Consider the following 27,593-nt stretch of genomic DNA (forward strand, 5'->3'; position numbering starts at 1 on the left):
CCAGCCCAGCCTGCCCCCCCCCAGTAGTATACAGCCAGCCCAGCCTGCCCCCCCCCAGTAGTATACAGCCAGCCCAGCCTGCCCCCCCCAGTAGTATACTGCCAGCCCAGCCTGCCCCCCCCAGTAGTATACTGCCAGCCCAGCCTGCCCCCCCAGTAGTATACAGCCAGCCTGCCCCCCCAGTAGTATACAGCCAACCCAGCCTGCCCCCCCCAGTAGTATACAGCCAGCCCAGCCTGCCCCCCCAGTAGTATACTGCCAGCCCAGCCTGCCCCCCCCAGTAGTATACTGCCAGCCCAGCCTGCCCCCCCCAGTAGTATACTGCCAGCCCAGCCTGCCCCCCCCAGTAGTATACAGCCAGCCTGCCCCCCCAGTAGTATACAGCCAACCCAGCCTGCCCCCCCAGTAGTATACAGCCAGCCCAGCCTGCCCCCCCCAGTAGTATACAGCCAGCCCAGCCTGCCCCCCCAGTAGTATACAGCCAGCCCAGCCTGCCCCCCCCAGTAGTATACAGCCAGCCCAGCCTGCCCCCCCAGTAGTATACAGCCAGCCCAGCCTGCCCCCCCAGTAGTATACAGCCAGCCCAGCCTGCCCCCCCAGTAGTATACAGCCAGCCCAGCCTGCCCCCCCCAGTAGTATACAGCCAGCCCAGCCTGCCCCCCCAGTAGTATACAGCCAGCCCAGCCTGCCCCCCCAGTAGTATACAGCCAGCCCAGCCTGCCCCCCCAGTAGTATACTGCCAGCCCAGCCTGCCCCCCCAGTAGTATACAGCCAGCCCAGCCTGCCCCCCCAGTAGTATACAGCCAGCCCAGCCTGCCCCCCCAGTAGTATACAGCCAGCCCAGCCTGCCCCCCCAGTAGTATACAGCCAGCCCAGCCTGCCCCCCCAGTAGTATACAGCCAGCCCAGCCTGCCCCCCCAGTAGTATACAGCCTGCCCCCCCCCAGTAGTATACAGCCAGCCCAGCCTGCCCCCCCCAGTAGTATACAGCCAGCCCAGCCTGCCCCCCCCAGTAGTATACAGCCAGCCCAGCCTGCCCCCCCCCAGTAGTATACAGCCAGCCCAGCCTGCCCCCCCCCCAGTAGTATACAGCCAGCCCAGCCTGCCCCCCCCCCAGTAGTATACAGCCAGCCCAGCCTGCCCCCCCCAGTAGTATACTGCCAGCCCAGCCTGCCCCCCCCAGTAGTATACTGCCAGCCCAGCCTGCCCCCCCAGTAGTATACAGCCAGCCTGCCCCCCCAGTAGTATACAGCCAACCCAGCCTGCCCCCCCCAGTAGTATACAGCCAGCCCAGCCTGCCCCCCCCAGTAGTATACAGCCAGCCCAGCCTGCCCCCCCCAGTAGTATACAGCCAGCCCAGCCTGCCCCCCCAGTAGTATACAGCCAGCCCAGCCTGCCCCCCCAGTAGTATACAGCCAGCCCAGCCTGCCCCCCCCAGTAGTATACAGCCAGCCCAGCCTGCCCCCCCAGTAGTATACAGCCAGCCCAGCCTGCCCCCCCAGTAGTATACTGCCAGCCCAGCCTGCCCCCCCCAGTAGTATACTGCCAGCCCAGCCTGCCCCCCCCAGTAGTATACTGCCAGCCCAGCCTGCCCCCCCCAGTAGTATACAGCCAGCCTGCCCCCCCAGTAGTATACAGCCAACCCAGCCTGTCCCCCCAGTAGTATACAGCCAGCCCAGCCTGCCCCCCCCAGTAGTATACAGCCAGCCCAGCCTGCCCCCCCAGTAGTATACAGCCAGCCCAGCCTGCCCCCCCAGTAGTATACAGCCAGCCCAGCCTGCCCCCCCAGTAGTATACAGCCAGCCCAGCCTGCCCCCCCAGTAGTATACAGCCAGCCCAGCCTGCCCCCCCAGTAGTATACAGCCAGCCCAGCCTGCCCCCCCAGTAGTATACAGCCAGCCCAGCCTGCCCCCCCAGTAGTATACAGCCAGCCCAGCCTGCCCCCCCAGTAGTATACAGCCTGCCCCCCCTGCCCCCCCCCAGTAGTATACAGCCAGCCCAGCCTGCCCCCCCCCAGTAGTATACAGCCAGCCCAGCCTGCCCCCCCCAGTAGTATACAGCCAGCCCAGCCTGCCCCCCCCCAGTAGTATACAGCCAGCCCAGCCTGCCCCCCCCAGTAGTATACAGCCAGCCCAGCCTGCCCCCCCCCAGTAGTATACAGCCAGCCCAGCCTGCCCCCCCCAGTAGTATACAGCCAGCCCAGCCTGCCCCCCCCAGTAGTATACAGCCAGCCCAGCCTGCCCCCCCCAGTAGTATACAGCCAGCCCAGCCTGCCCCCCCCCCCAGTAGTATACAGCCAGCCCAGCACTTAATAAAATAAATAAACCTATATACTCACCCTCCGTTGGCCCCGGTGTGCAGCACTGCTCCCTCGATGTCAGCTCGGGTCCTCTTCTGGCTTCCGCGCCCCGCGGCCGCTGCTGACGTCATACTATTCACCCCCGGGAGAAAAACATGGCGCCCAGCAGGATGTTAACGAAGAAAGAAGACAGAAGAGGACCCGCGCTGACATCGGGGAGCAGCGCTGTGCATCAGTATATGATTTTTTTATTTTATTTTTTTAAGTATTGACTGGTGTATAAGCAGAGTTGAGTATTTTCAGCACATTTTTTGTGCTGAAAAACTCGGCTTATACGTGAGTATATATGGTATATAGGACGGGCGGTTGGAGGACATGGAAAAAGTCATTGGAGATGCATAACCCAGAAAAAGACAGAAATAAGCACTCTGTCACAATGAAGAGGAGAAAACGGGTGCTGCTTGCCAAATGAAATGTATATTCTTTATGTTATTGTTTGAAATCCAGTGATTGTAATTGGTTTGGGTAAAACTTGAGAATCTCAAGTTTAAAGCTATGTGTATTATAGTAATGAAGTGTTATAGAAGTTACCATTATTTATCAACAATAATATTATACTATTTTGAATTGAAGGTGGCCTGTCAACTTCAAATTCTTTCTATGTATGGCTTATTTAGACGACTGAATGCGAGACTGGTATATGGACCAATGTGTGAACTGCTGCCTTTTCTCTATTGCAGGAAATAAGACATGAAGCCAGTGATTTTCCATGTAAAGTGGCTCGACTGCCTGAGAACAAGACTCGCAATCGCTACAGAGACGTCAGCCCGTGTAAGTCTCTGCAACTACTGCAGTACATAGTTTGTTCCAGCATGAGAGTGGTTAAGGACATAAAGACTGTCTCCAAGGCCTGGGCCAAGGACCTCTGTAAATCACATGGGGCTATATGAAAGCCTGGCTTCTGTACATAGGGTTTTCTTGCTACGGTAGTTTCCTCCTCATCTTAAAATGTACAGATAATATGTACAATAACAGGGCCCTTGGGGATTTTTTGTATTCACTGTCTATGCAAATGATGCAACCTTCCCCTATGATTGTCATGTACATCAGCCAGTCTGTAAGTACAAGGCTGTTTGGCAAGCCATGTTTAATTTTGAATGATTTACGGTGGTGCGGCACATGTAGGTCTGTGTTAGTTTTTGGATTCAGGATAGGAACTGTGAGAGTCTCATTGACTTCAAGCAGATGACCTAGTGTTAACCTATCACAATGTGTACACTGCAGATTGTCAGGTGCTCACCCAAGATGTCCCTATGTCTTCTTTTCTGGTTACTGCCTTGTGTTATGGGGGCTGCTTTTTTATTCTTCACAATTATTTCTGCTTTAGGGTTCATGTAGTGGAAGAAATAAATGTCCATTAACTAAATCGATCAGGCCATGATGCCCAGCAGTTCTGACGTCGACTCGTGGTGAATTCACATTGGCATGTTTTTTCACATCAGTTATTTTTCACTGAAGGCATTCTGGTGTATGGACAGATTGGGGCTTATTTACTAAGGGTCCGTGAATCGCACTTTTGTTGGATTTTCCAGCGTTGTGAGGGATTGCACCAGTGTGACAGGTATTTAACTTGGGAGTGTCGCATGCGATCAGACTGTAGCACAGCTGCGCTGGCTTTCATGCGACAGAAATCGGGGGCCGGCCCTTCGGACAATCCGACTGATTCAGACGGAATTTAACTTTCAATTTGTGTTCCAAGACAATGCACTTACATGCATCTGGAAGAAGATGGTGAACTCCGGTGGACCTGAGCGAGGAAGCGACACATGCAGGATATTGGGTGCACGATTTTAGTGCGGAGCAGTGCATTATTGTCTGACAATGCACTTTTGGGGAACTCTGCGGCCGGGTAAGTAAATCTCCCCAATTATCTTCCTTATTTTAGTGAGTTGATGCCTTAGTGAACCATTGTTTTCAATTTGCTTTTTCACACTTTATTTCCACTGATCAGTGGTAAAAATTTTTTTAGAACCTGACCTTTTTGTGTTCACTGACAACATTTGTATCAGTGGAAAAAATTGGTAAAATAAGTGTGAAAAAGCACATAGAAAAGGGTAGTTCAGTAAGTCATCAGTGAAAATTCACTGAAGCCAGGAAGAGAAAAAAAACAATCTGTATGTGTCCATAAGCCAAAAGGTGTTCAGTGAGAAATCACTGATGTTAAAAAAAAAAAAATGCCAGTGTGAAAGAGCCCTTAAATGAAATCTGCCATCAAAGTCAAGCATGATAAACCAGGGGCACTTAATTGTAGGTGCAAGCTCCATGGCTGTGGTAATCCTTTTATATTACCGTATATACGCGAGTATAAGCTGAAAAAACCTAACTCTGCTTATACTCGAGTCTCTTATACCAGAGTTTGGAAAGACCCTGCAGGTCCTCTTCTTGCTTGGTGTCCTCTGGCTCCTCTACAGGTGCTTGGGCTCCTCCACCGGTGCTGTGGGGGCTGCTGCTTGCTGTATACTGGGGCGGGGGGCAGGGGCTGCTCCTGGCTGTATACTGGGGTGGGGGGGCAGGGGCTGCTCCTGGCTGCATACATTTCTCTTTAACCCTTTCACGACCCGTGACGTAAAAGCACGTCATGGGTCGGCCCGCGGGTGAATGGAGAGGGCTCATGGGCTGAGCCCTCTCCATAGCTGGTAAATCTTTGCTGCATATCACAGCACCCGATCGTGGGTGTTAATCCGCACATTGCCGCCGGCAAAGCTAGCGCCGCCTTAAAAAAGGATGGCACCGCCATCTTGCCAAGGATCGTCGGTCACCGTGACGTCATCAGGGAGCGGCTATCCATCACTATGACAGCCTCTGGTCTTCTGAAGACCTGAAGCTGTCTAGTTTTTACTCTTTCATTACAATGTTCTATCAGCACATTGTAATGAATGAGGAGGAAAATCCCTCAGCAGTAGGGCAGTATATGGTAGGATCAATTGGACAACCTAGGGTTAAAGTACCCTAGGGAGTTTTGAAAAATAGTAAAAGTAAATATTAAAAAAAAAGTAAAAAAAAAAAATTATAATAAAACCTATAAACTCAAATCACCCCCTTTCCCTAGAACTGATATAAATATAAATAAACAGTGAAAATCTTCAACACATTAACACATTATCGCCGCATCTGAAAATGCCCCCGTTCTACCAAAATTACTGCTTTCCCGTAATGGAAAATAGCGCCCAGAGTTGAAAATGGCATTTTTTTGGCATTTTTAAAAATATAAAAAAAATCTATAAAAAGTGATCAAAAGGTTTTACTGTCCTAAATATGGTAGCACTGAAAACTTCATCATGATACCACCCACAGATCTGTACACTGAAGTATGAAAAATGTATTAGCGCCTGAAGATGGCAAAATAAAAAAAACATTTCTACATGATTTTTGAATTTTTTTTAAATGTATGAAAACTTTATAAAACCTATACAAATTTTTCATCCCCGTGATCGCGCTGACCCAAAGAATAAAGTAGACATGTCATTTGGGGTGCACAGTTATGGGCAGGAGCTTCCTGACCAGACGGGGGCCCCTGCCCGACTGCCGAAGGCCGCGTCCCGCCGGGGGCCCCAGCAGGAGCCTAATCTTTGGCGCTTTTGCTGCGCCAGCCCGGGGGCACCCCAACAAATGAATCTGGATCCTTGGGCCGGCGCTGCCGCTCCAAGAGCACTAGTGATGACAGGGGCCAGGTAGAAACTGTCTGTCTGCAGGCCGTAGTTTTGGGGCCCCGCTCTGTGATGCGCTGTGCTGGATTGCCCGCTCTGTGATGCGCTGTGCTGGATTGCCCGCTCTGTGATGCGCTGTGCTGGATTGCCCGCTCTGTGATGGCCTTTCCTTGTTCTGTATGCAGAGGCTCAGCAGTGATTCGCCAGCTATAGCTATATAGGTTGTAGCCAAAGGCACGTTGTTGTAAACGTGTCAACACTGCTGGACCTCTGTATACAGGCTGCACTGAAGTGCCAGATAGAGGTAAGCAAGCACTGGCATTTTTAATTTCCAGGTTGTCATCTTTTTGTGCCTCATACCATTTAGTCCTCATTATGTAAAAAAAAAAAAAATTCCCTTTGCACCTAATGCAGTGGTGGCGAACCTATGGCACACGAGCCAGAGAGGGCACACGCACCAATGCCCACACCACTGCCTCAGTCTTACTGAAACTAACCCTGCTCAGCCGATCTTCCTGCTGTTAAGGTGTCAGGTCTCTATTGGGTTTCCAGTGTGAGAGCACAGTGGCTGCTCACAGCTTACACAGGCTTCAGCAGCACGGAGCCGGCCACAGAGGTCAGAGTTAGCATGTGGGCGGAGTCACTGACGCTGGACACTCACACGGCGTCTCCTGCCTTAGCCCCTGCTCTCCTCCCACCTGTCAGCAGGAAGAACTGAAGATAAGCTACAGATGCAGCACAGGAGTCCTGGATGGGTGATGGCTGCTGGGTGATGGCTGCTGGGTGATGGCTGCTGGGTGATGGCTGCTGGGTGATGGCTGCTGGGTGATGGCTGCTGGGTGAGCTCTCAGTTCTGCTCACCCAGATGCAGCACAGGAGTCCTGGATGTGTGACGGCTGCTGGGTGACGGCTGCTGGGTGACGGCTGCTGGGTGACGGCTGCTGAGTGAGCTCTCAGTTCTGCTCATTCCACTTACATTTAGCCTCCTGTGTCAGCCTTGATGCTCATTCACTCATGGTATAGTGTACATACTGCAGGATCCCAATCCCTATCAGACAGTCCCGTGTATAGCACTGCACTATTGTACTTACACAGGACTGTCTCCTTTACATGGAGGGAAAAGCAGCAGTCCTATGTAAGTTACATACATAGGACTGCTGCCTCACCCTCCCTCAGGCAGTCCTGGAAAAAGTATAAAAACATTTTATGCTGTACTGTTTGTGTCACATTGAGGGAAATACAGCAGTCCTAAGTAAACTATGGAACAATAGGCTGCAGCACTGCATGGTGCAAAAGCCATTTGAGTAACAGACTGCTGCATCTGATTGCACCATAAGTTACACAGGACTTCTGTAGCTAGACAGCTTTTTTTCATTACATAGGACTGCTGCCTCTTCCTTAATGTAAAACAGTCATGTATAAGGTAGCAGTCCTATGCAAGGAAAGAAAGTTGGCAGACTGCAGAAGTCCTTAGTAATATATAGTGGTCTGGTATCCCAGCAGTCCTGTGTAAACTTAACACTGGACTGTTAAACCCAGTATGTAGTGATCTATTTTTTATTTATTACTAACCTAGGACTGCTGCAGATTTTCTAGTTATCTATTTTGGCATTTTAAAATGCAATTCAACTTAAAAGCACTAGAGAGGAGTTACTACTGATCAGCAACTAGCCCTGAGTTTGAATTGCCTTATTAACACTTTGTGATAAGTAGGTACATTTTGCGTTTCACTTTGGGCACTCGGTCTTTAAAAGGTTCGCCATCACTGATCTAATGAATTGGTCTTTCTGTGCTCCCTGTTTAGAACTGCTATCAGCCTGTAGAGTCAAGAATGGTCAACGATGACAGTGTTTGGCCGTACACATACATGGGCCCTTGTATGTGTACACGCCACACATTGTAAAGGTTTACCAGCCTGGTAGCACTTGACTTAATACAGTAGGATATTGCTTCAGACACATAAGGGATATGATGACATTAACCAGTGGAGATTTCTGTGGAAATATTATAAACCACATTCTGCAGATTTCCTGACTTCCGCTACTTGGTGTAATGTTGAAAATAATAAGTTAGGAAATTTCTTCAAGTGCCTACGGATTATCAGATGTATCTAACTGAAAGGCTCAGGCTTAGATACATTATGAAATCTTTATGGATCCCAATAAGTCTCATTCTACATTTATTATAGGTGTAGGTTTTTAACCGCTTAACGACCTGGCCCTTTTTTGTTTTTTTCATTTCCATTTTTCACTCCCCACCTTCAAAAATCTAACTTTTTTTATTTTAACACCTAAAGAGCCCTGTGACAGCTCGTTTTCTGGATAACAAATTGCACTTCATAGTTATGGTATTGAATATTCCATGTGTTAGAGAAATATCTCTATCTCTGATGTAATGCGGGTCCAAATCATTGTATAGTTCGAGCTGCTCGGAGAATTACTCACACCCACTTGTGTTTGAGACAATTCAAAATTTATTTAGGTAGCAGAGAGTTCTTATAGGTTCTTGAGACAAAGAAAACTTTACAGAGCATGCGTCACATTCCTTTGCCTTAAACAGGATGTATCAGTGAAAAATTAGCTGTGTGCGCGGGGGATGGTACTATGCATAGAGGCAATGTAAAGACACATGGTGGGAGAACACACAAAAAAAAATGGATTCTTTTCCCTCACACATGCTGTGTAATGGGAAGCAGGAAAAAAATCCAAATGCAGGGAAAACAGTGAAAAACCGCATTTGCGAGGTTTTCTTGTGGGCTTGGATTTTATGGCTTTCACTGTGTTACCCAAATAAATGTCGACTTTATTCTTTGGGACGGTACAATTACAGGGGTACCACATTTGTATAGGTTTTATAATGTTTCATACATTTACAAAAATTAAAACCTTCTGTACAAAAATTGTTTTGTTTTTTTTTAGATTTTGCATTTTGTGCGACTTTTGATGACGTTTTCAATGTTGGCATTTTTAGGACTGTATGACCTTTTGGTCACTTTTTATTGAATTTTTTATATTTTTCAAAATGGCAAAAAAGCGCCATTTTCGAATTTGGGCGCTATTTTTTGTTACAGGGTTAAACGCCTTAAACCGGCACTTACGAAAATCGCTTAAAATGGCCAGTTACTAGAGCCTTTTCAGGCCGCGTCACTAAGGAGTTAATTTGGGGACTGCCTATATTTCAGCCAAATGTTTTTTCAGTCAGATGTTATGATACATTCCTTTGGACCATGGCTAAAAACACATGACCGTGCATGCTGGACCGTGTGGTGGCTGAATCTCATGGATCAAACAATGAGGTGTGACTCCAGGCATCATGGTCTTATATGATCCAAGGAGCTGCCGCATAACCTATGAACAACTGCCCTGGACTGTAATCATGTTCTCAGATCGCGCTGTTGTTCCACAAGAAAGCAGGGACTTCTTGAATCATATGTCATTATGATGCTAGGAGCCCCTTCTTTGGATAGTGTCCAGTCTGTGAAATCCAGCCACCACATTTTCCAGTGGTGTATGTCTGGGTAGTTGTACTGGCAACTGTGGCTGAGGTAGCGCTGAACATTTTTGATAGACAAGGCAGCAGATGACTGGCTATGTAGATGTGGTTTCAGCAGTTATATGGCACTTTTTATTATATTGCTTACAATTTCGGGAAACATTTATTCAGAAGTATACTTTTTCTAAGGCTACATTCACACGATGTATGCCCGCCGTACCGTAGTACGGCGGGCATACATCGGCGCTGCGGAGAGGAGCAGGTGATGAGCGCTGCTCACTCCCGCCCCTCTCCAAAGGAAGATACAGCGCACGGCGCCGTATCACGGAAAAAGATAGGACATGTCTTTTCCCGGGCTACGGAGCGGTACGGTGCCGCTCCCGTACAGGGCTGTGAGCCCATAGAAGTTTATGGGGGACGTATATCGGCCGTATATACGTCGGCCGTATATATGTCCCCCATACATGTGTGTGAATGTAGCCTTAAACTGTATTGACACTATTTTTTATTAACCCCTTCCTGCTGATGTCCGTTTTTGTTTTTAGGTTTCCGGTTTTTGCTCCCCTTTTTTATAAATCCGTAACTTTTTTATTTTTCCCCATATAGGGCTGTATAAGGACTTGTTTTCTGCGTAACTTTATTGTACTTCCTAGTGGCGGTACTTTAATTTTCCATGCAGTGCACTAGAAGTGGGGGAAAACATTTCTAATGCATTAATGAATAATTTTTTAAAATTTTTCTTTAAAATATATTAATAGATCTGGACTTTTGGGATGTGGTAATATTTAACAACATGTTTATGATTTTTACTGTATATTTTTGTCTTCTTGGGAAAGGGGAGTGTTTTGAACTTTTTAGGTTTTTCATTTATTAATTTTTTTAAATTTATTTTCAGAACCCCTAAGGTACTTTAACCTTGGTGGTCTAATCAGTCCTACTATGTCCTGCTATAATACAATATAGCAGAATTTAGCTTTTTGCACATAATTTGCATGAGTGACAAGTCTTCAGGTCTTCTAAAGACCCAAGGCTTTCATGGCAATGGACCATAGCTCCTTGATGAAGTCATGGGGAACGATCATCATGATGCTGCAGCAAGACATGGCCTCCAGCAATCAGGACACTGTCGAGCAAGGTCGAGCAGGTGCTGGCAGTGGGAGATTCCATTATAAGAGAAACAGACAATGCTATCGGTCACAAAGACCGTCTATAGCAAACAGTGTGTTGTTTGCCAGGTTTTGGTTTGGTATGTTACGGTTCGGTTTGACTGGTTACTAGGAGAGACTGGATCCAATGGTCATGGTCCACGTTGACAGAGAGATGGAAGGTCCTCAAAAATTATTTCTGGGATTTTGGCTATGAAATATTCTCTGTACCTTGTGCTACACTAGAAAGGCAGTGGGAGATTAGGGTGGTAAACACGTGGCTCAAAAGTTGGTGGAGGAAGGAGGGGTTTGGGTTCATGGAGAACTGGGCTGACTTTGCTGTCGGCTCTACAGCAGGGTTAGGCTGCAACTAATTGGGAAAGTAGCAGCTGTTTGGGGGGAGGTAGGGAGGATGGTACACGGGAAAGGAAAGTGGCTGGGGTAAGATTAGTCAATAAGAACCAAACAAATAGTGTACATACACTTTATATGGCTTTTCCTATCACTAATGCCAAAAGCCCTACAAATAAAATAGAGTAACTGGAACTCTTAATGTTGGGTAATTAGCTATGATTGGGCTGTAAATATAGATGGTTGCAGACTTTTTAGAAATGTATAAATCATAAAGAGTTTATATGTGAAATCTTGCCTCAAACCCCTCCTCTGAGATGACATCGGTGAGGAAAATGAAAATGTGGAGTCCCTATGGGTAGAGATAAGGGGAGGAATAAAGAGTAATAAAATATTGCTTAGGCTCCAAATATAATGGAGGCTGCTGAAGAACTGCTGCTTAGTCAAATAGATGCAACATATAGAATATCAAAATTAAAGGTTGGGGGGCACTTGGGTAATAGTGACTATATTGAAACCAACCACTCAGGTCCAGTCACAGGGTATACTTACACTAGGGGGGGTTTCATAATTTACACCATAAATCCCACCCAACTATTCAAAATGGCATATTTACACCAAATCTGCTCCCTAGCATTCTCTGCACCCACGTAAACAATGCTGCTGCCACCACCCACATTTTACTTATACCAAGAAGTCCTAGGCAACCCACACTGGTAAAACAGAACATACAATAACTAAACATGCTATTATATTAGAAACTTAGTAACGTAAATCTCTGTAGAAAAGAAAATTCGTCAAGACTACAATCCGAGACTTACCATATGTAGTTGAGTATAAGCCAAGTTTTTCAGCTCAAAAAATGTGCTGAAAAATAAAATAGTCAAAACTCAACTTTTCCTGGGACTAAAGTAAAGCATCCAGAGACTACACCAGAGGTCACAGGAGGCAAAGAAGTCTGTCTGTAACTAGTCTGGGGTCCTTATGTTGGGGACCACCTGTTCTTAGTTTATTTTTTTATTTTAGTTTTTATACTGGCTGGCTATATACTACATGGGGGCTGGCTGGATATTTCATTTTATATACTATAACTCGGTGATGGTCAGTAGAAAAATTGGGGAGGGCAGTGTGGGAGGGGACTCTCTTAGTCAAAAGATTTATGGTTGTATCCAGGGAAACCAAAATTGTAAACACCAGGACTGATAGAGACGGGTTGGAATAGTATCTGTGAAATGCTGTACTTTTGTTAACACTGTTCCTAATTCACTGTTATTTTGTTATTTTGCTTATCTTTAACCCCTTAATGACCGCCCTATCGGGATTCTACATCGGTCATTAAGGGTACTTCTTCTGACGCGACGCCTTTCTACGGTGCCGCGTCAGAAGAAGATTTCGGGACATCGGGTCAGTATAGTGTCGGTGTCGGGCTGTGATATCACAGCCCAGACCCGGCACTAACACCCGGGATCGGAAAAACTCAGATCCGGGTGTTTAACCCCTTACACGCCGCGGTCAAGCATGACCGCGGCGTGCAAGGGTGTCCCCCGTGGATCGGACCCCCCCAGTGTGCTTACCGGGGGATCCGATCCCTCCTGCCGCTTCCCCGGGTCCCGACGAGTGACCCGAGGCTGTCGGCTCCTCTTCTCGCCGGTTCCTGCCTTCCTGGCAGGACCCGGCTGTAAGTGTCTGAGCATGCGCAGCATGCTCAGTTACTTACACTATACACTGCAATACAAGTGTATTGCAGTGTAAAGGCTTGAATAAGCGATCGGATGATCGCTTATTCAAGCCAAGAAGTAGAAAATTTAAAAAAGTTAAAAAAAAAAAAAAAAAATTAAATCTTTTTATAATATAATTAAATAAATAAAATAAAAGTCCCATAATCTCCCCAGTAACACATAAAATGCAAATACAGTAAATAAAACACAAAAACATACATATTTGGTATCACCGCGTCCGTATTAATCTGTACAATAAATCTAAATCAATATTGAACCCGCTCGGTGAACGATGAAAAAAAAAACTACGAAAAACTTCCCGTAATATACAATTTTTCATCAAACACCATCACAAAAAATGTTCTAAAAAGTGAGCAAAAAAAGCTACGTTCCCTAATATGATATGACTGAAAAGAACAACTCTTTTCGCAAAAAATAAGCCCTCAACCAGGTCTGACAACATAAAAATACAGAAGTTATGGCAATAAAAAGTTGTCAATAGTAAAAACAATGCGATATTCTCCAATATTGGAGAAAAATCGCACCTAAAGTTCTGCGCCTCATAACATCCTAGAAAAGTGAGAGGATGCATAAAATATCATCCCAACATAAAGCTGACATTCCGTAAATGTAATTTATCAAGCTTTTTGGGTATTTTTACTTCCTATCTGGAAAGCAGAACATTTCAAACTTGGAAAATGAAGAATTTTTACAAACTTTTGCCAAATTTTCACTTTTTTTCAGAACGAATCGCAAAACGTATCACTTAAATTTTATAACTAACATGAAGTACAATGTGTCACGAGAAAACATTCTCAAAATCACCGGGATATGTTAAAGCATTCCGAAGTTATAACCAATTATCGTGAGACATGTCAGATTTGAAAAACCGAGTCTGGTCATTGAGCTGAAAACTAGCGTCGGTGATAAGGGGTTAAAGTACAACTGTAAAGTATAAAAACTTTTAGCCTTAGCCCTGCACTAAGCCAAAATAAGCAATTTAAGCGTATTCAATCTAAGCAATCAGTAGCCGTTTGTCAGCTAATAGGCTGGAGGCTTAGCAGTACCTTATCTCTCTGACTTTCTTTGTGTGGGTTAGTTGCCATGTGATTCCGTAGCTAGACGGAGGAGAGAAAGGGGAGTGAGGGGTCACTAGGACATGCACTCTCATGATCAGTAAAATCTCCAGGACCTGATCGCAGGTGTTATCCCGCACATCGCCGCCGGCAAAGCTGCTGGCAGCTACAAAAAGATGGTGGCATCTTGTTGAATATCGTCGCTCCCCGTGACACCATCGGTTGCCATGACAGCTTCGGGTCTTCCGAAGACCCGAGGCTGTCTCGTTTTAACCCGTTGATTACAATGTGCGATTCGCACACTGTAATGAATGACTAGGAAAATCCTCATATACTGCCATACATTAGTATGTCATTGTATGGTAGGATCAATCAGACAGCCTAGGGTTAATGTACCCTAGGGGCTCTGAAAAATAGTAAAAATGAAACAAAGTTACAAAAAACCCCTAAAAATTAAAATCACCCCCATTTCCCTAGAAGTCATATAAATATAAATAGTAAAAATCAGAAACAAGCTAGGTGTCGCCGCGTCCGAAAATGCCTGAACTATCAAAATAAAATAATGATTTTTCACTGCGTTTAACCCCGTAATGGAAAATAGCACCCAGAGTCGAAAATGGCACTTTTTTGGCATTTTGAAAAATATAAAAATTTCTATAAAAATGGATGAAAAGGTCATCCATGGTAGCATTTAAAACATCATCAAAAGTTGCAAAAAATTACACCACCCACAGCTTCTACAGTATAAAATAGTTATTAGCGCCAGAAGATGGCAAAATCTAAAAAAACAATTTCTACATGAGGTTTTAATTTTTGTAAATGTATGAAAACATTAAAAAACCTATACAAATTTGTTATCCCCATGATCGCACCAACCCAAAGAATAAAGTAGACTTGTCATTTGGGGCACACAGTGAAAGACGTAAAATCCAAGCCCACCAGAAAATGTTGCAAATGTGTTTTTTCACCATTTTCACTGCATTTGGAATTTTTTTCCCGCTTTCCAGTACACGGCATGGGATATTAAATACCGTCACTACGAAGTGCAATTTGTTGCACAGAAAATAAGCCATCACACAGCTCTTTATGTGGAAAAATAAAAAAGTTATAGATTTTTGAAGGTGTTGAGTGAAAAGTGGAAGTGAAAAAACTAAAAAAGGCCAAGTCGTTAAGGGGTTAATATAAATAAATGTAAGATTATGCACTTGGGCCATGGAAACAAAAAATCTGCAATTATGTTCTAAACAGTCATTCACTTGGTAAAACTATAGCTGAAAAAAACTTGGTGGTTGGTTGGGCGGGGTATTGGTGCATGATAAACTTAGGTTTAGTGACCAGAGCCAGGCAGTACAATTATGGGATGTATCAAAAGAGGCAATGGTTCTTATGGTAAGAGCATAAACCTCATTACTTTGTACAAATGGCTGAATGGGCAGTACAGGTATTCATAACTGTAAGAGCAGTGAGACTATGGAACTCTTTGCTGTAGAAGGTTGTTATGGTGGACTCTATGTACATGTTCAAGAGCTCACTGGATGCCTTTCTTGAGAACAAAGATTTCACAGGTTTTGGGAATAAAAACCTTTGTTTAATTGTATAGGTTGGACTTGATGGACCTGTGTCTTTTCCCAACTTTATAAATACTATGATAACCTTACTCCTCTGCTGCCGACATTTGCGTCTTACATTTTCTTCTCCTTTCCGTCTTGCTGTCTTCCCCTATTGCTGTATCTTCTATGTCTGACCCACTTTTATACTATCATATATCTTCCTGAGAATTCAGATTTCTCTCCGTCTATCGAACAATCCCTCTCCCACCTCTTCTAGTACTTGTCCCTGGTCTCATACACCCAGGCAGGTAAGTTAACTGTATTGAGCAGCAGCCACAGTGCAGGACCACCCTTCTCTCACCAAGTCCACCCCATTATCACCTTAAATTAGTTAATTAGATGTTTTTCTAATATGCAAATGAGCTTTTGTGACTCAGGACAGCCCCCCCCCCCATTTGATGCCAGATAATATAATATAAAAGGTGATTTATGGGGATAGAAGGAAACAATTTTTAGCTAAAAGAAGGGTGTCAGTCAGTTAATAGGGTTCTATAGGAACCCGTCACTGGCTTTATATGTGCAAATGTTGTTACATATTCCCATTAAGTCTTTTATGCTATCAACAATTCCTCACTGACTTTGCAGTTGAATCTTGTAAATCGATTCACTGATCTCTAATTCAGACACATTCTTAGATACATCATGATTACAGATTGAAAACCAATGATCTATATCCTACAGAATATTTCTGAGCAGATTTAGATTTACAATTCTATGAGGTTTGAGGCCATGAATCTTTCAAGATTTGCAGCAATCTTTTCACTCTTGTCGATTTTCACTTGCAGTTGACCACAGTCGGATAAAGCTTCACCGTGAGGACAATGATTATATAAATGCTAGTCTCATCAAGATGGAGGAGGCTCAAAGGAGCTACATCCTAACTCAGGTGAGTGCAGCCTGCATCAGCGCATGTTGCTGAAGAGTCATGTTTGAGAAATAACCAGGAGTCTCATCTGAGATCATCTGATCGCTGATGCATAGAGGTAAGAACAGGAATTGGTAGGCTGACACTGGACCGTGTGTATTGATCTCCATTCATCCCTGTTCATCATCCCTGTTACAATTGCTCCTGAGTAATTTCTTTCTTTCTTTGAGCTTCTGTGTTACCAAAGTTAGCACTTTGTTTCTTTGATGTTCTCCTCTATTTAATTATGGCATCTTGTTGGTCTGCAGGGACCGCTACCCAACACTTGCGGACAATTCTGGGAGATGGTTTGGGAGCAGAAGAGCAGGGGGGTCGTCATGCTTAACAGAGTCATTGAGAAGGGATCAGTGAGTATCATTTGTCACTCCTGGATCTTGTCTTGGCACCACTTTTTATTGCCTTATTTTGATTTGCCTTATTTAGTTCTTATGGTAAATGATTCTTAGATTTTCAACAATTAATATAGTGGTGTGTGTGGATGCATGGGCCTATGTGTGTGTAAGTATTTGGATATACACTCACCGGCCACTTTATTAGGTACACCATGCTAGTAACGGGTTGGACCCCCTTTTGCCTTCAGAACTGCCTCAATTCTTCGTGGCATACATTCAACAAGGTGCTGGAAGCATTCCTCAGAGATTTTGGTCCATATTGACATGATGGCATCACACAGTTGCCGCAGATTTGTCGGCTGCACATCCATGATGCGAATCTCCCGTTCCACCACATCCCAAAGATGCTCTATTGGATTGAGATCTGGTGACTGTGGAGGCCATTTGAGTACAGTGAACTCATTATCCTGCTGAAAGTAGCCATCAGATGTGGGGTACATTGTGGTCATAAAGGGATGGACATGGTCAGCAACAATACTCAGGTAGGCTGTGGCGTTGCAACGATGCTCAATTGGTACCAAAGGGCCCAAAGAGTGCCAAGAAAATATTCCCCACACCATGACACCACCACCATCAGCCTGAACCGTTGATACAAGGCAGGATGGATCCATGCTTTCATGTTGTTGACGCCAAATTCTGACCCTACCATCCGAATGTCGCAGCAGAAATTGAGACTCATCAGACCAGGCAACGTTTTTCCAATCTTCTACTGTCCAATTTCGATGAGCTTGTGCAAATTGTAGCCTCAGTTTCCTGTTCTTAGCTTAAAGGAGTGGCACCCGGTGTGGTCTTCTGCTGCTGTAGCCCATCTGCCTCAAAGTTCGACGTACTGTGCGTTCAGAGCTGCTCTTCTGCCTTCCTTGGTTGTAACGGGTGGCGATTTGAGTCATTGTTGCCTTTCTATCAGCTGGAACCAGTCTGCCCATTCTCCTCTGACCTCTGGCATCAACAAGGCATTTCCGCCCACAGAACTGCCGCTCACTGGATGTTTTTTCTTTTTCGGACCATTCTCTGTAAACCCTAGAGATGGTTGTGCGTGAAAATCCCAGTAGATCAGCAGTTTCTGAAATACTCAGACCAGCCCTTCTGGCACCAACAACCATGCCACGTTCAAAGGCACTCAAATCACCTTTCTTCCCCATTTTGATGCTCGGTTTGAACTGCAGGAGATTGTCTTGACCATGTCTACATGCCTAAATGCACTGAGTTGCCGCCATGTAATTGGCTGATTAGAAATTAAGTGTTAACGAGCAGTTGGACAGGTGTACCTAATAAAGTGGCCGGTGAGTGTATATGTATGTATGTGTGTGTATGTATGTATGTATGTATGTACATGTATGTGTATGTATATGTATGTATGTGTATATATGTGTATATATGTGTATATATGTGTATATATATGTATGTGTATATATGTGTATATATATGTATGTGTATATATGTGTATATATATGTATGTGTATATATATGTATGTGTATATATATGTATGTGTATATATGTGTATATATATGTATGTATGTGTATATATATGTATGTATGTGTATATATATGTATGTATGTGTATATATATGTATGTATGTGTATATATATGTATGTATGTGTATATATGTGTATGTATGTGTATATATATGTGTATGTATGTGTATGTATGTATGCATGTGTATATATATGTGTATGTATGTGTATGTATGTATGTATGTATGTGTATATATATATGTGTATGTATGTGTGTGTATATGTATGTATGTGTATATGTATGTATGTGTATATATATATATGTATGTGTATATATATATGTATGTATGTATGTATGTATTCACACTGTCATATGAATTGTATCTTTTTACAAATTTTGATAATTACCATGGTGCATGCACATATAATAGGAAATGAGTGGTTTTGTATTGTACTTTAATTGCTTTTTGACATGCTTTACTATACATTACACATGGTGTATATATATACAGGACCTTATACATACATGTAGTGTTTATAACATAGTCGTTATGGAGCTTCCACACTATTATTTATTCTTTTGCTCTTCTGTAATTTGCACATCCTACAATACAAGGATCACTCATCGCGGCTGCGTGCAGTCTGTGATATATGGGCACATTCCACTCAGTTGCACATGCGGAATGATTCTCTGACCATCAACATAGGAAGTTATCAAGTAGATGCATGCGTACTAAGAAAGTACCAGCGCAGGGTGTCACCATTATCGGATTTCAGAGCGACACAGCTAAACTGACTGGTATTTATACCAGGCGTTTTTGCACACCAGTCACCCCTGAGGAAGCCATATTTGGTGGCGATACGTGTGGGGCTCTTCCAGTCCTTCCCATACTGTCCTTTATACATGGTAACTATAGTGGTTGGCATATAATTGGCTTCACCTCCTATACTCTTGTATGGCTTTGTCCTATTATCGTTGTTTTGTTGTATGTATTTGCTTACAGTTTGATCTGTCTTATTTAGTTATGGTCAGATTGTGGCATTGGTCCAACGACTTACAGTTAGGGCCAGAAATATTTGGACAGTGACACAAGTTTTGTTATTTTAGCTGTTTACAAAAACATGTTCAGAAATACAATTATATACTATATATAATATGGGCTGAAAGTGCGCACTCCCAGCTGCAATATGAGAGTTTCCACATCCAAATCGGAGAAAGGGTTTAGGAATCATAGCTCTGTAATGCATAGCCTCCTCTTTTTCAAGGGACCAAAAGTAATTGGACAATGGACTCTAAGGGCTGCAATTAACTCTGAAGGCGTCTCCCTCGTTAACCTGTTATCAATGAAGTAGTTAAAAGGTCTGGGGTTGATTCCAGGTGTGTGGTTTTGCATTTGGAAGCTGTTGCTGTGACCAGACAACATGCGGTCAAAGGAACGCTCAATTGAGGTGAAGCAGAACATCCTGAGGCTGAAAAAAAGAGAGAGCAGACATTTTGGAGTAGCAAAATCAACAGTCGGGTACATTCTGAGTAAAAAGGAATTGACTGTTGAGCTTGGGAACTCAAAAAGGCCTGGGCGTCCACGGATGACAACAGTGGAGGATGATCGCCGCATACTTTCTTTAATAAAGAACAACCCGTTCACAACATCAACTGAAGTCCAGAACACTCTCAGTAAAGTAGGTGTATCTGTCAACAGTAAAGAGAAGACTCCATGAAAGTAAATACAAAGGGTTCACATCTAGAGTCAAACCATTCATCAATTCCAAAAATAGACATGCCAGAGTTTACTTTTCCAGAACTGAGCTGGCTTCTTGAGGTGTTTTTCGGCAAATTTTTCTATGGACAGATGAGACAAAGATCAACCTGTACCAGAATGATGGGAAGAAAAAAGTTTGGAGAAGAAAGGGAACGGCACATGATCCAAGGCACACCACATCCTCTGTAAAACATGGTGGAGGCAACGTGATGGCATGGGCATGCATGGCTTTCAATGGCACTGGGTCACTTGTATTTATTGATGACATAACAGCAAACAAGAGTAGACGGATGAATTCTGAAGTGTACCGGGATATACTTTCAGCCCAGATTCAGCCAAATGCTGTAAAGTTGATCGGAACATTCTGCAATGGCCAAGTCAATCACCAGATCTTAACCCAATTGAGCATGCATTTCACTTGCTCAAATCCGGACTTAAGACGGAAAGACCCACAAACAAGCAAGAGCTGAAGGCTGCGGCTGTAAAGGCCTGGCATAGCATTAAGAAGGAGGAAACCCAGCGTTGGGTGATGTCCATGGGTTCTAGACTTAAGGGTACATTCACACAGCGGTATGCCCGCACGTGCTGGAGAGGAGGAGGAGGCGGCCCCTCCTCCCTCCATAGAGAATAGTGGCGCACGGCCGCACACACGCCAAAAGATAGAGCATGCTCCATCTTTTTGCGGTGTGCGGGCCGGATCGGATGCGGGCCGGATGCGCCGCGCCGCTATTGTCGTCTATGGGGACGTACATGCGGCCGCAAATTTGCGGCCGCATGTACGTCCCCGCAGACGGCCATGTGAATAAGCCCTAAGGCAGTGATTGCCTCCAAAGGATTCGCAACAAAATATTGAAAATAAAAATATTTTGTTTGGGTTATGTTTATTTGTCCAATTATTTTTGAGCTCCTAAAATGTGGAGTGTTTGTAAAGAAATGTGTACAATTCCTACATTTTCTATCAGATATTTTTGTTCAACCCTTCAAATTAAACGTTACAATCTGCACTTGAATTCTGTTGTAGAGGTTTCATTTCAAATCCAATGTGGTGGCATGCAGAGCCCAACTCGCAAAAATTGTGTCACTGCCAAATATTTCTGGCCCTAACTGTATATATATATATATATATATATATATATATATATATATATATATATATATATATATATATATATATATATATATATATATATATATACTCTAGTGATTTAACATGGTTTAAGGCATCTCGCCCATCCCTTTTTAGCCCCACAGAAAGCTATTCTTTTGCCTTCTTACCACAGTACATTTACATTTTTGGCCATAGTCAGACAGTGTTTGATATAGGGCTGTGTAGGCTGTTACCTCGAGGGCTTTATTTTATGCCCAAATCCTCCTACGGGTTCACTTGTCAGGTTTTTTTCCTTTTTAATTACTTTTATTTATTTTTTTGCCTGGTGTACATACTTATGCATTTCTGTGTATATTGTATTAATAAAGATCTGGTTTTTCTAAATGGTGCATACTCTTATTTATTCACAGTCTTTTCCATGTGTTTAGCTTATCATATAGCTCAGATTTGTATGTGATTACTGACTACTAAGATTTGGCGAGAGCTGGACTGATATTAGTAGTATGTTTAATAATATTTCTAATAGTATTTTTAGGGTTTGGGTGGGCAGGGCTTGGTGGGCAACAGGAAAGGCATGAAGATATGATTGAAGCCTCAGGTCTTTAGTCAGGAATTCCTGCATTTCTCGAGGAATGACAATAAATAGAGTAGATGTTACTCAAACCTCCACCCTGTATGCCTTCCTGCATGGACTACGTGTAAACTATGTGAGCATCATTTACCACGAGGAGTCCTGACAAATACAAATCCAGCCATCTTGTCTAATACTATAAATTTTGATCATGCTCTAATCCTCTAGACATCATATACTTGGGTCTGAAATATAGATGGAATTTGAGAGAATGAAGCAATACTGTAGGTTTTAAGTCATCTAATGGTTTTTTTTTTCCCTCCGTACTGATAGATAAAGTGTGCGCAGTACTGGCCAAAAAAGGAAGACAGCCCAATGTTGTTTGAAGACACAAACTTGAAATTAACCCTATTTTCTGAAGATATAAAATCCTATTACACAATTCGAGTGCTGCAGCTGGAGAACCTTAGTGTAAGTGATGATGAGATGCTCATACCCATTTTATGCATAAAATAATGTCCCCTTACCAGCACCAACCCAGTTTAAACGGCTGCCCTCCAGGATTCTTCCCCTCCTTTTTTGACCTACAACGTGTTTGGTTTACAGACAGAAGAGAGCAGGGAGATCCTACACTTTCATTATACCACGTGGCCAGACTTTGGGGTACCACAGTCTCCAGCGTCATTCCTCAACTTCTTGTTCAAGGTGCGAGAATCAGGATCTTTGAACCCTGAACATGGGCCCATTGTGGTACACTGCAGCGCAGGCATTGGGCGCTCAGGCACCTTCTGTCTGGCAGATACCTGCTTACTACTGGTGAGTACCACATAACGGTGATGAAATATTATGCTGCAGCATCGGTGGCAGTCCTACTGTTGAATTTCTCTGTAGCCTTTTTATAATGATAGTGGGGCTTTTCATCAGCAGATTTTCAGTGATCAACAGTTGATTAACCCCAAATATAAGAAAAAAATAAACCTAAATTGTATGTATTAGTAACTGGTGGCTTTCTGTGAGCTCATCTGTTAAATAATATGACCTTTTCTCCCTTCTCCAACCACCAGATGTAAATATTATTTACATTTCACCTGCAGATGGACAGAAGGAAAGATCCATCCTTGGTAGACATTAAGCAAGTCTTATTGGAAATGAGAAAGTACAGAATGGGTCTTATTCAGACAGCTGATCAGTTGCGATTCTCCTACCTGGCAGTGATCGAGGGGGCCAAGTTCATCATGGGAGACTCGTCGGTACAGGTCAGAGTTCACAAATAATATTGAGGCAGCTACACCTAATCTATTTTACATGCTGCAGATTAAAGATTGGTTGACATTTTTCTTAAGATATACGTTATTTTATAATTTGTCGGGTCTTAGTTTGTGTTGTGCTCCATAGCTGCTTGTTCACTGTCTTTATAGACTTTACTTTGGTCACTTGTCTCCATCCTCTTTGCCAAACTAACAGTTTTCTTGGATGAGTTTTCATTTACTGATGATCTGTGGCATGCTAGAAATAATCAAAATATATTTCTTTTCCTGATTCTTATGTCCTTGTTTTGTAAACCACTAATACAACATTTCTCTCAGGGGTCAGCATTGAGCCCCCTCTTTTTAGTATTTTTTATTTATGACCTCATAGAGAGTTTACAAAGTGAAATATAATTTTTTTAGGATAATACTGATCTCTGTAAAGTAATTAATACAGATGATGATGATATAATATTACACGGGGATCTATGTAAGTTGAAGGATTGGATGGAGAATGGCTAATGATCTTTAATGTAGATAAATGTAAGTTTATGCACTGGGATAAACAACCAGTTTCTCATAGATCCAGGCACCATGACTGTGTTAATCTTCTTATATTTGTTTAGACATGGTCCTCCTTCTGTCTAAAACTAACTGTCAAAGTTACACTAATGAGCCTGTAGGGCTCCTAGGGGTGTTACCAGAGCCCCTCCATGCTATACCTTTATAGGATATTAGTGTCTTCCCCTGCTCCTTTTAGCATTTTCCCCGCCCTCTGCCTGATGTAATCTCACTGCAATAGAGGAAGAGAGAGCAGAACAGCAGAGCACACAGTGAGAGGTGAAGTGCTCCTTTCTAACTGTAACAGCCCGTGAAGCTGCAGGATGGAGGGGGTTTGCCCTTCTGACTCATTAGCATAATTTTACAAATGAATCTCATTAAAGAACCCGTCATGCAAAATAACCCCCCTAAACTAAATATATTTTCATAAACTGCCATTAGAGAGCATTGCCTCTATCCCTTCATTGTCCCTCTAAATGCCTGTAAACTTAAGCAATGAGGTCCTAAAGCTGTATGCAAATTATCTGTGAAATGTCCAATGAGTCATTAGCATATTCAAGCTGCCCAGCTTATTCATGAGTGGGAGGTACAGCCACACCCCCAGTGCTTGACTGACAGCTGCCCCATGTAATGGCTGCTCCATGTGCACCAGCAAGGTAGCCACACCCCCTGCAGCCTGTGTGTGTGTATGTGAAAGATACAACAGCTCCAGGATGCAGCCATGCTATAGCAGAACATGTCAGGTACTTGTGTAGCTGATGTCTGTGTCTCTTACATGTGTATTAGGAGGGAGTGTATGAAATAACTAGATAAAGGCTGGGATGGATCCTTGTGAGCTGCTCCAACAGGTAGAGGTGAAAGAAATAGTGACAGAGACCTGATGACAGGTGTCCTTTAAACTCAATTCAATGCTTGAATGCAGCCTCATAGTTTGTCTGTAAGCCGTAGATGAAGGGGGGTGTGCACCCTAAACCTCGTTAGTAATCCGGTTATATTGCCATGGGACTTGGCGATTAAATGAGGTTTTAGTTTTGAAAAAACTAATCAAACATTTTAAATATTAGTACATCCCAACTATCATGCCACTTGCCCCATTGTTTCGTTGCTCCCTCATGTTTTGCACCTCCCCCAAATAGGTTTCTCTCACTTTACTCCAATCACCAATTATTCTTAATGGTGAAATAATAAAAAAACAACTCGACTCCACAAACAAGTCAGGTCCCTTCCTATACCCAGCAATTTGAAGTTCAGCGCGGATGGCACAATCAAGTGACGTCATTTTGCCACCTGTGCTCAGACACTGAAATCCATTGTGCTGTCTGCAGGGACACAGAGCAGGAAGCTTTGAGCGTCTAAGCACTTGTATCGCCAAATCTGTCCCTGGATGAGAGCATGCATTGCCACAGAAAGAACTTCAACTCTAACTCCAGACTTCCACATACATGGGGCATGTTTGTGATAGAAAGCCTTATAACTGTAAATTTACCACCATTATCATAAAATAACCAAGTTATTTTGGTTGAACATAAAACATAACAACTTTAATTACGTGTAATTATGCAAAATACTGTGGGGGGAAAAAACATGTTCAACAAAAATGTACTGAATATTATTTGTTTAATGAGTCTATGTATTTGTTCTTAGAAACAGTATCCCCTCCCTCATATCCTCCTTCATAAATGACCTCTAGTCTGACCAAATTATCTAGAGGATAGAGAACGGCCTCTCTTCACTGACTTGGGTTTGTGGCAAAGCAGTAACCATACGGGCAACGGGCAGCAGTTAACCTGTTAAGTGCCACAGTTGAACTCGACCACGAAACGCTGGAACATTGCTGTTTATGGCTGAAGCCATCTTCAGTGGCCGATCGCCGCCCCTGTGATGTCATCAGAGGGTGTATAATGATCTCCAATAGCCTGAAGATAGCTGTTAGACATCATCAGTAAAATTGCTATAACTTTGCTATATAGTATGATCAATCAGACCCTGCAGGGTTTTAGTACCCTAGAAGGTCTGAAATGATGGTAAAAAAAATTCTGAAAAATATTTACAAAAAGTAAGAGTTTAAAGGGGTATTTCCACAAAGACAAGTTTCCTATATGTACTCAGTGAATTAGAGAAAGTGTTATTTTGTTATCCTGTTATTAATATAAATACAGCATTTCACAGATACCCAGACACAGAAGTCCAACCTGTCTCTATTAGTCCTGGTGTACACAATTTCAGTTGCCCCTGGACACTTTTTTGCTTTTTCTCATCCATATTTTCTAATATTGAATAAAAAGTGATCAGTCATATTGGTTCCAAATTGTTATAAATTGATACACCAGCTCGTACCGCAACGAATGACACCTTGCGTGGGTCTGTACACCAAAGTGTAAAAAAGTTATTGGCCTCAGAATTTGGCAAAATGCTAAATTTTGGGGGGAGACAAAAGATTTTATTTTTTAAAATCTACTAAAACTTAATTAAGCCTAATATAATCATAGGTATCCCTATGATCATATCAACCCAAAAAATCATGAGGAAGTGTCAGTTGGAGCACAGAATGAAAGCCGTAAAAACAGAGCCCACAAGTAAAAGCTGAAAATGTTGTTTTTTTTTCCACCACACTTGGAATTTTTTTTCCAAAATTCCAGTACATTGCATGAAATATTGAATGGCGCCACTAAAGTACAATTTTTTTTTTCGCAGATGACCAGCCTCATGTAGCTCTGTAAACTTAAAAATAAAAAGTTATTGCTTTTGGAATAAGGGGATTAAAAAACAGCAACACGAAAAACAAAAAAAGGCTTAGCTCTGTAGGGGTTATTATAAGGCTTTTTCTCTGGGAACAGCTCACAAAGTATTTCATACCATACTGCTGAGGGCTTTAATAATTATTCTTTCTTTATATAGCGCCTACAGATTACGCAGCGCTTCACAAAGCATGACAAATTGTTCCCTGTCCCCATTGGGCTCACAATCTAAACAACCTACCAGTATGTTTTTGGAGAGTGGGAGGAAACATACAAACTCATTGCAGATGTTGACCTGGGACTTGAACCCAGGACTCCAGCGCTGCAAGGCAGAAGTGCTACCCACTCAGCCACCGTGCTGCCCTGGCTTGACTTCTATACCTTTAGTACTTTTTCATGTGTGTGTTTCTGTATTTCAGATGTTAGAAAACAGTTTTCCCCTCATATTCTATGTATACTGTATTGCGTAGAGTTAATTAGAGCAGCAAACCTCCACAAACATGAAGAAAAGCAAACTAAAACTTAAAGGAAATCTACCATTTACTTTTATAGATTATAAACCAAACATACCTTGAGAATGCTGTAGCCATGCCGATGCAAAAACATGTTGTTTTAATCGCTGAACCGAGTAGTTTTGATGAAAAAACAATGATAAAATTATAAAAATGAGGCTCTGTCGCTCCTGTGGCTGCCCCAATGCTCTCCTCTTACCCTAATTATGCACTGCTTCAGCCTTGTCCTGCCCAGCTTAAGATGAGAATACAGTGTGTTGTCCCTGACAGGCATAAGCAATCAATCCCTGTGCCATCCCTCAGCTGCTGTGTATGAGTCATCCATCTCAGGTTAAATAGTCCTCTCTGGTCACTTCAGGCGTGTGGATTGTGTTCATGTACGGCAGCCAGGCGGCATCCAGCTTTCCCAAGGTCCTGAATTTTATCATTAGTTTTTTGAGCAAAACCACTTGGATCAGGCATTTAAACAAGATATTTTTCTGCATCAGGTGTCACTACAGCATTGCATTCTCAAGGTATGTTTGATTCACAATGCATAAAAACAAATGGTAGATTTCCTTTAAAGCAGCATACAGAGAGAATATTCACTGGAAATCCTACCTTAATCCAATTTTTCGGATCACTTTAGCATCCTTCAGAACTAACATTCGTTGTATTATTCTGCAAAAAATCTGAATCGTTAGTGTGGAAGGCTGGATTAATCAAACAAATAAATTGGCCCAGCCATAGTCAAGACCACACATGGGGTTTTGTTCAGTTTAGGGCACCACTTTATAAGTGAGTGCACGCAAAGACGTTAGACTCTGGTAATTAGGGAGATGGCTAAGAATTCTATCCATAATATATATCTAGCAATCTTTATACACCTGAGGCTATTAAATAAAGAGGCCATAGAGCAGAATTCCTTAGTGTAAGAGCAGTGAAAC

The 27,593-nt window shown here is 43.2% G+C and overlaps 1 protein-coding gene across 2 annotated transcripts in view; it reads left to right on the forward strand.

Moving 5' to 3' along the window:
- PTPN1 (protein tyrosine phosphatase non-receptor type 1) overlaps positions 1–27,593 on the forward strand; it is a 67,454-nt gene that overhangs the window by 31,550 nt on the left and 8,311 nt on the right. For both annotated transcript variants that reach the window (XM_072110622.1, XM_072110621.1), the window contains exons 2-7: positions 3,039–3,129; positions 16,183–16,283; positions 16,571–16,669; positions 21,943–22,080; positions 22,216–22,425; positions 22,704–22,865. In XM_072110622.1, coding sequence (XP_071966723.1) covers positions 3,039–3,129; positions 16,183–16,283; positions 16,571–16,669; positions 21,943–22,080; positions 22,216–22,425; positions 22,704–22,865 — 801 coding nt within the window. The remainder of the gene's footprint in view (positions 1–3,038; positions 3,130–16,182; positions 16,284–16,570; positions 16,670–21,942; positions 22,081–22,215; positions 22,426–22,703; positions 22,866–27,593) is intronic.

Source organism: Engystomops pustulosus, chromosome 6, assembly GCF_040894005.1.
Source record: "Engystomops pustulosus chromosome 6, aEngPut4.maternal, whole genome shotgun sequence".
Lineage (NCBI taxonomy): Eukaryota > Metazoa > Chordata > Amphibia > Anura > Leptodactylidae > Engystomops > Engystomops pustulosus.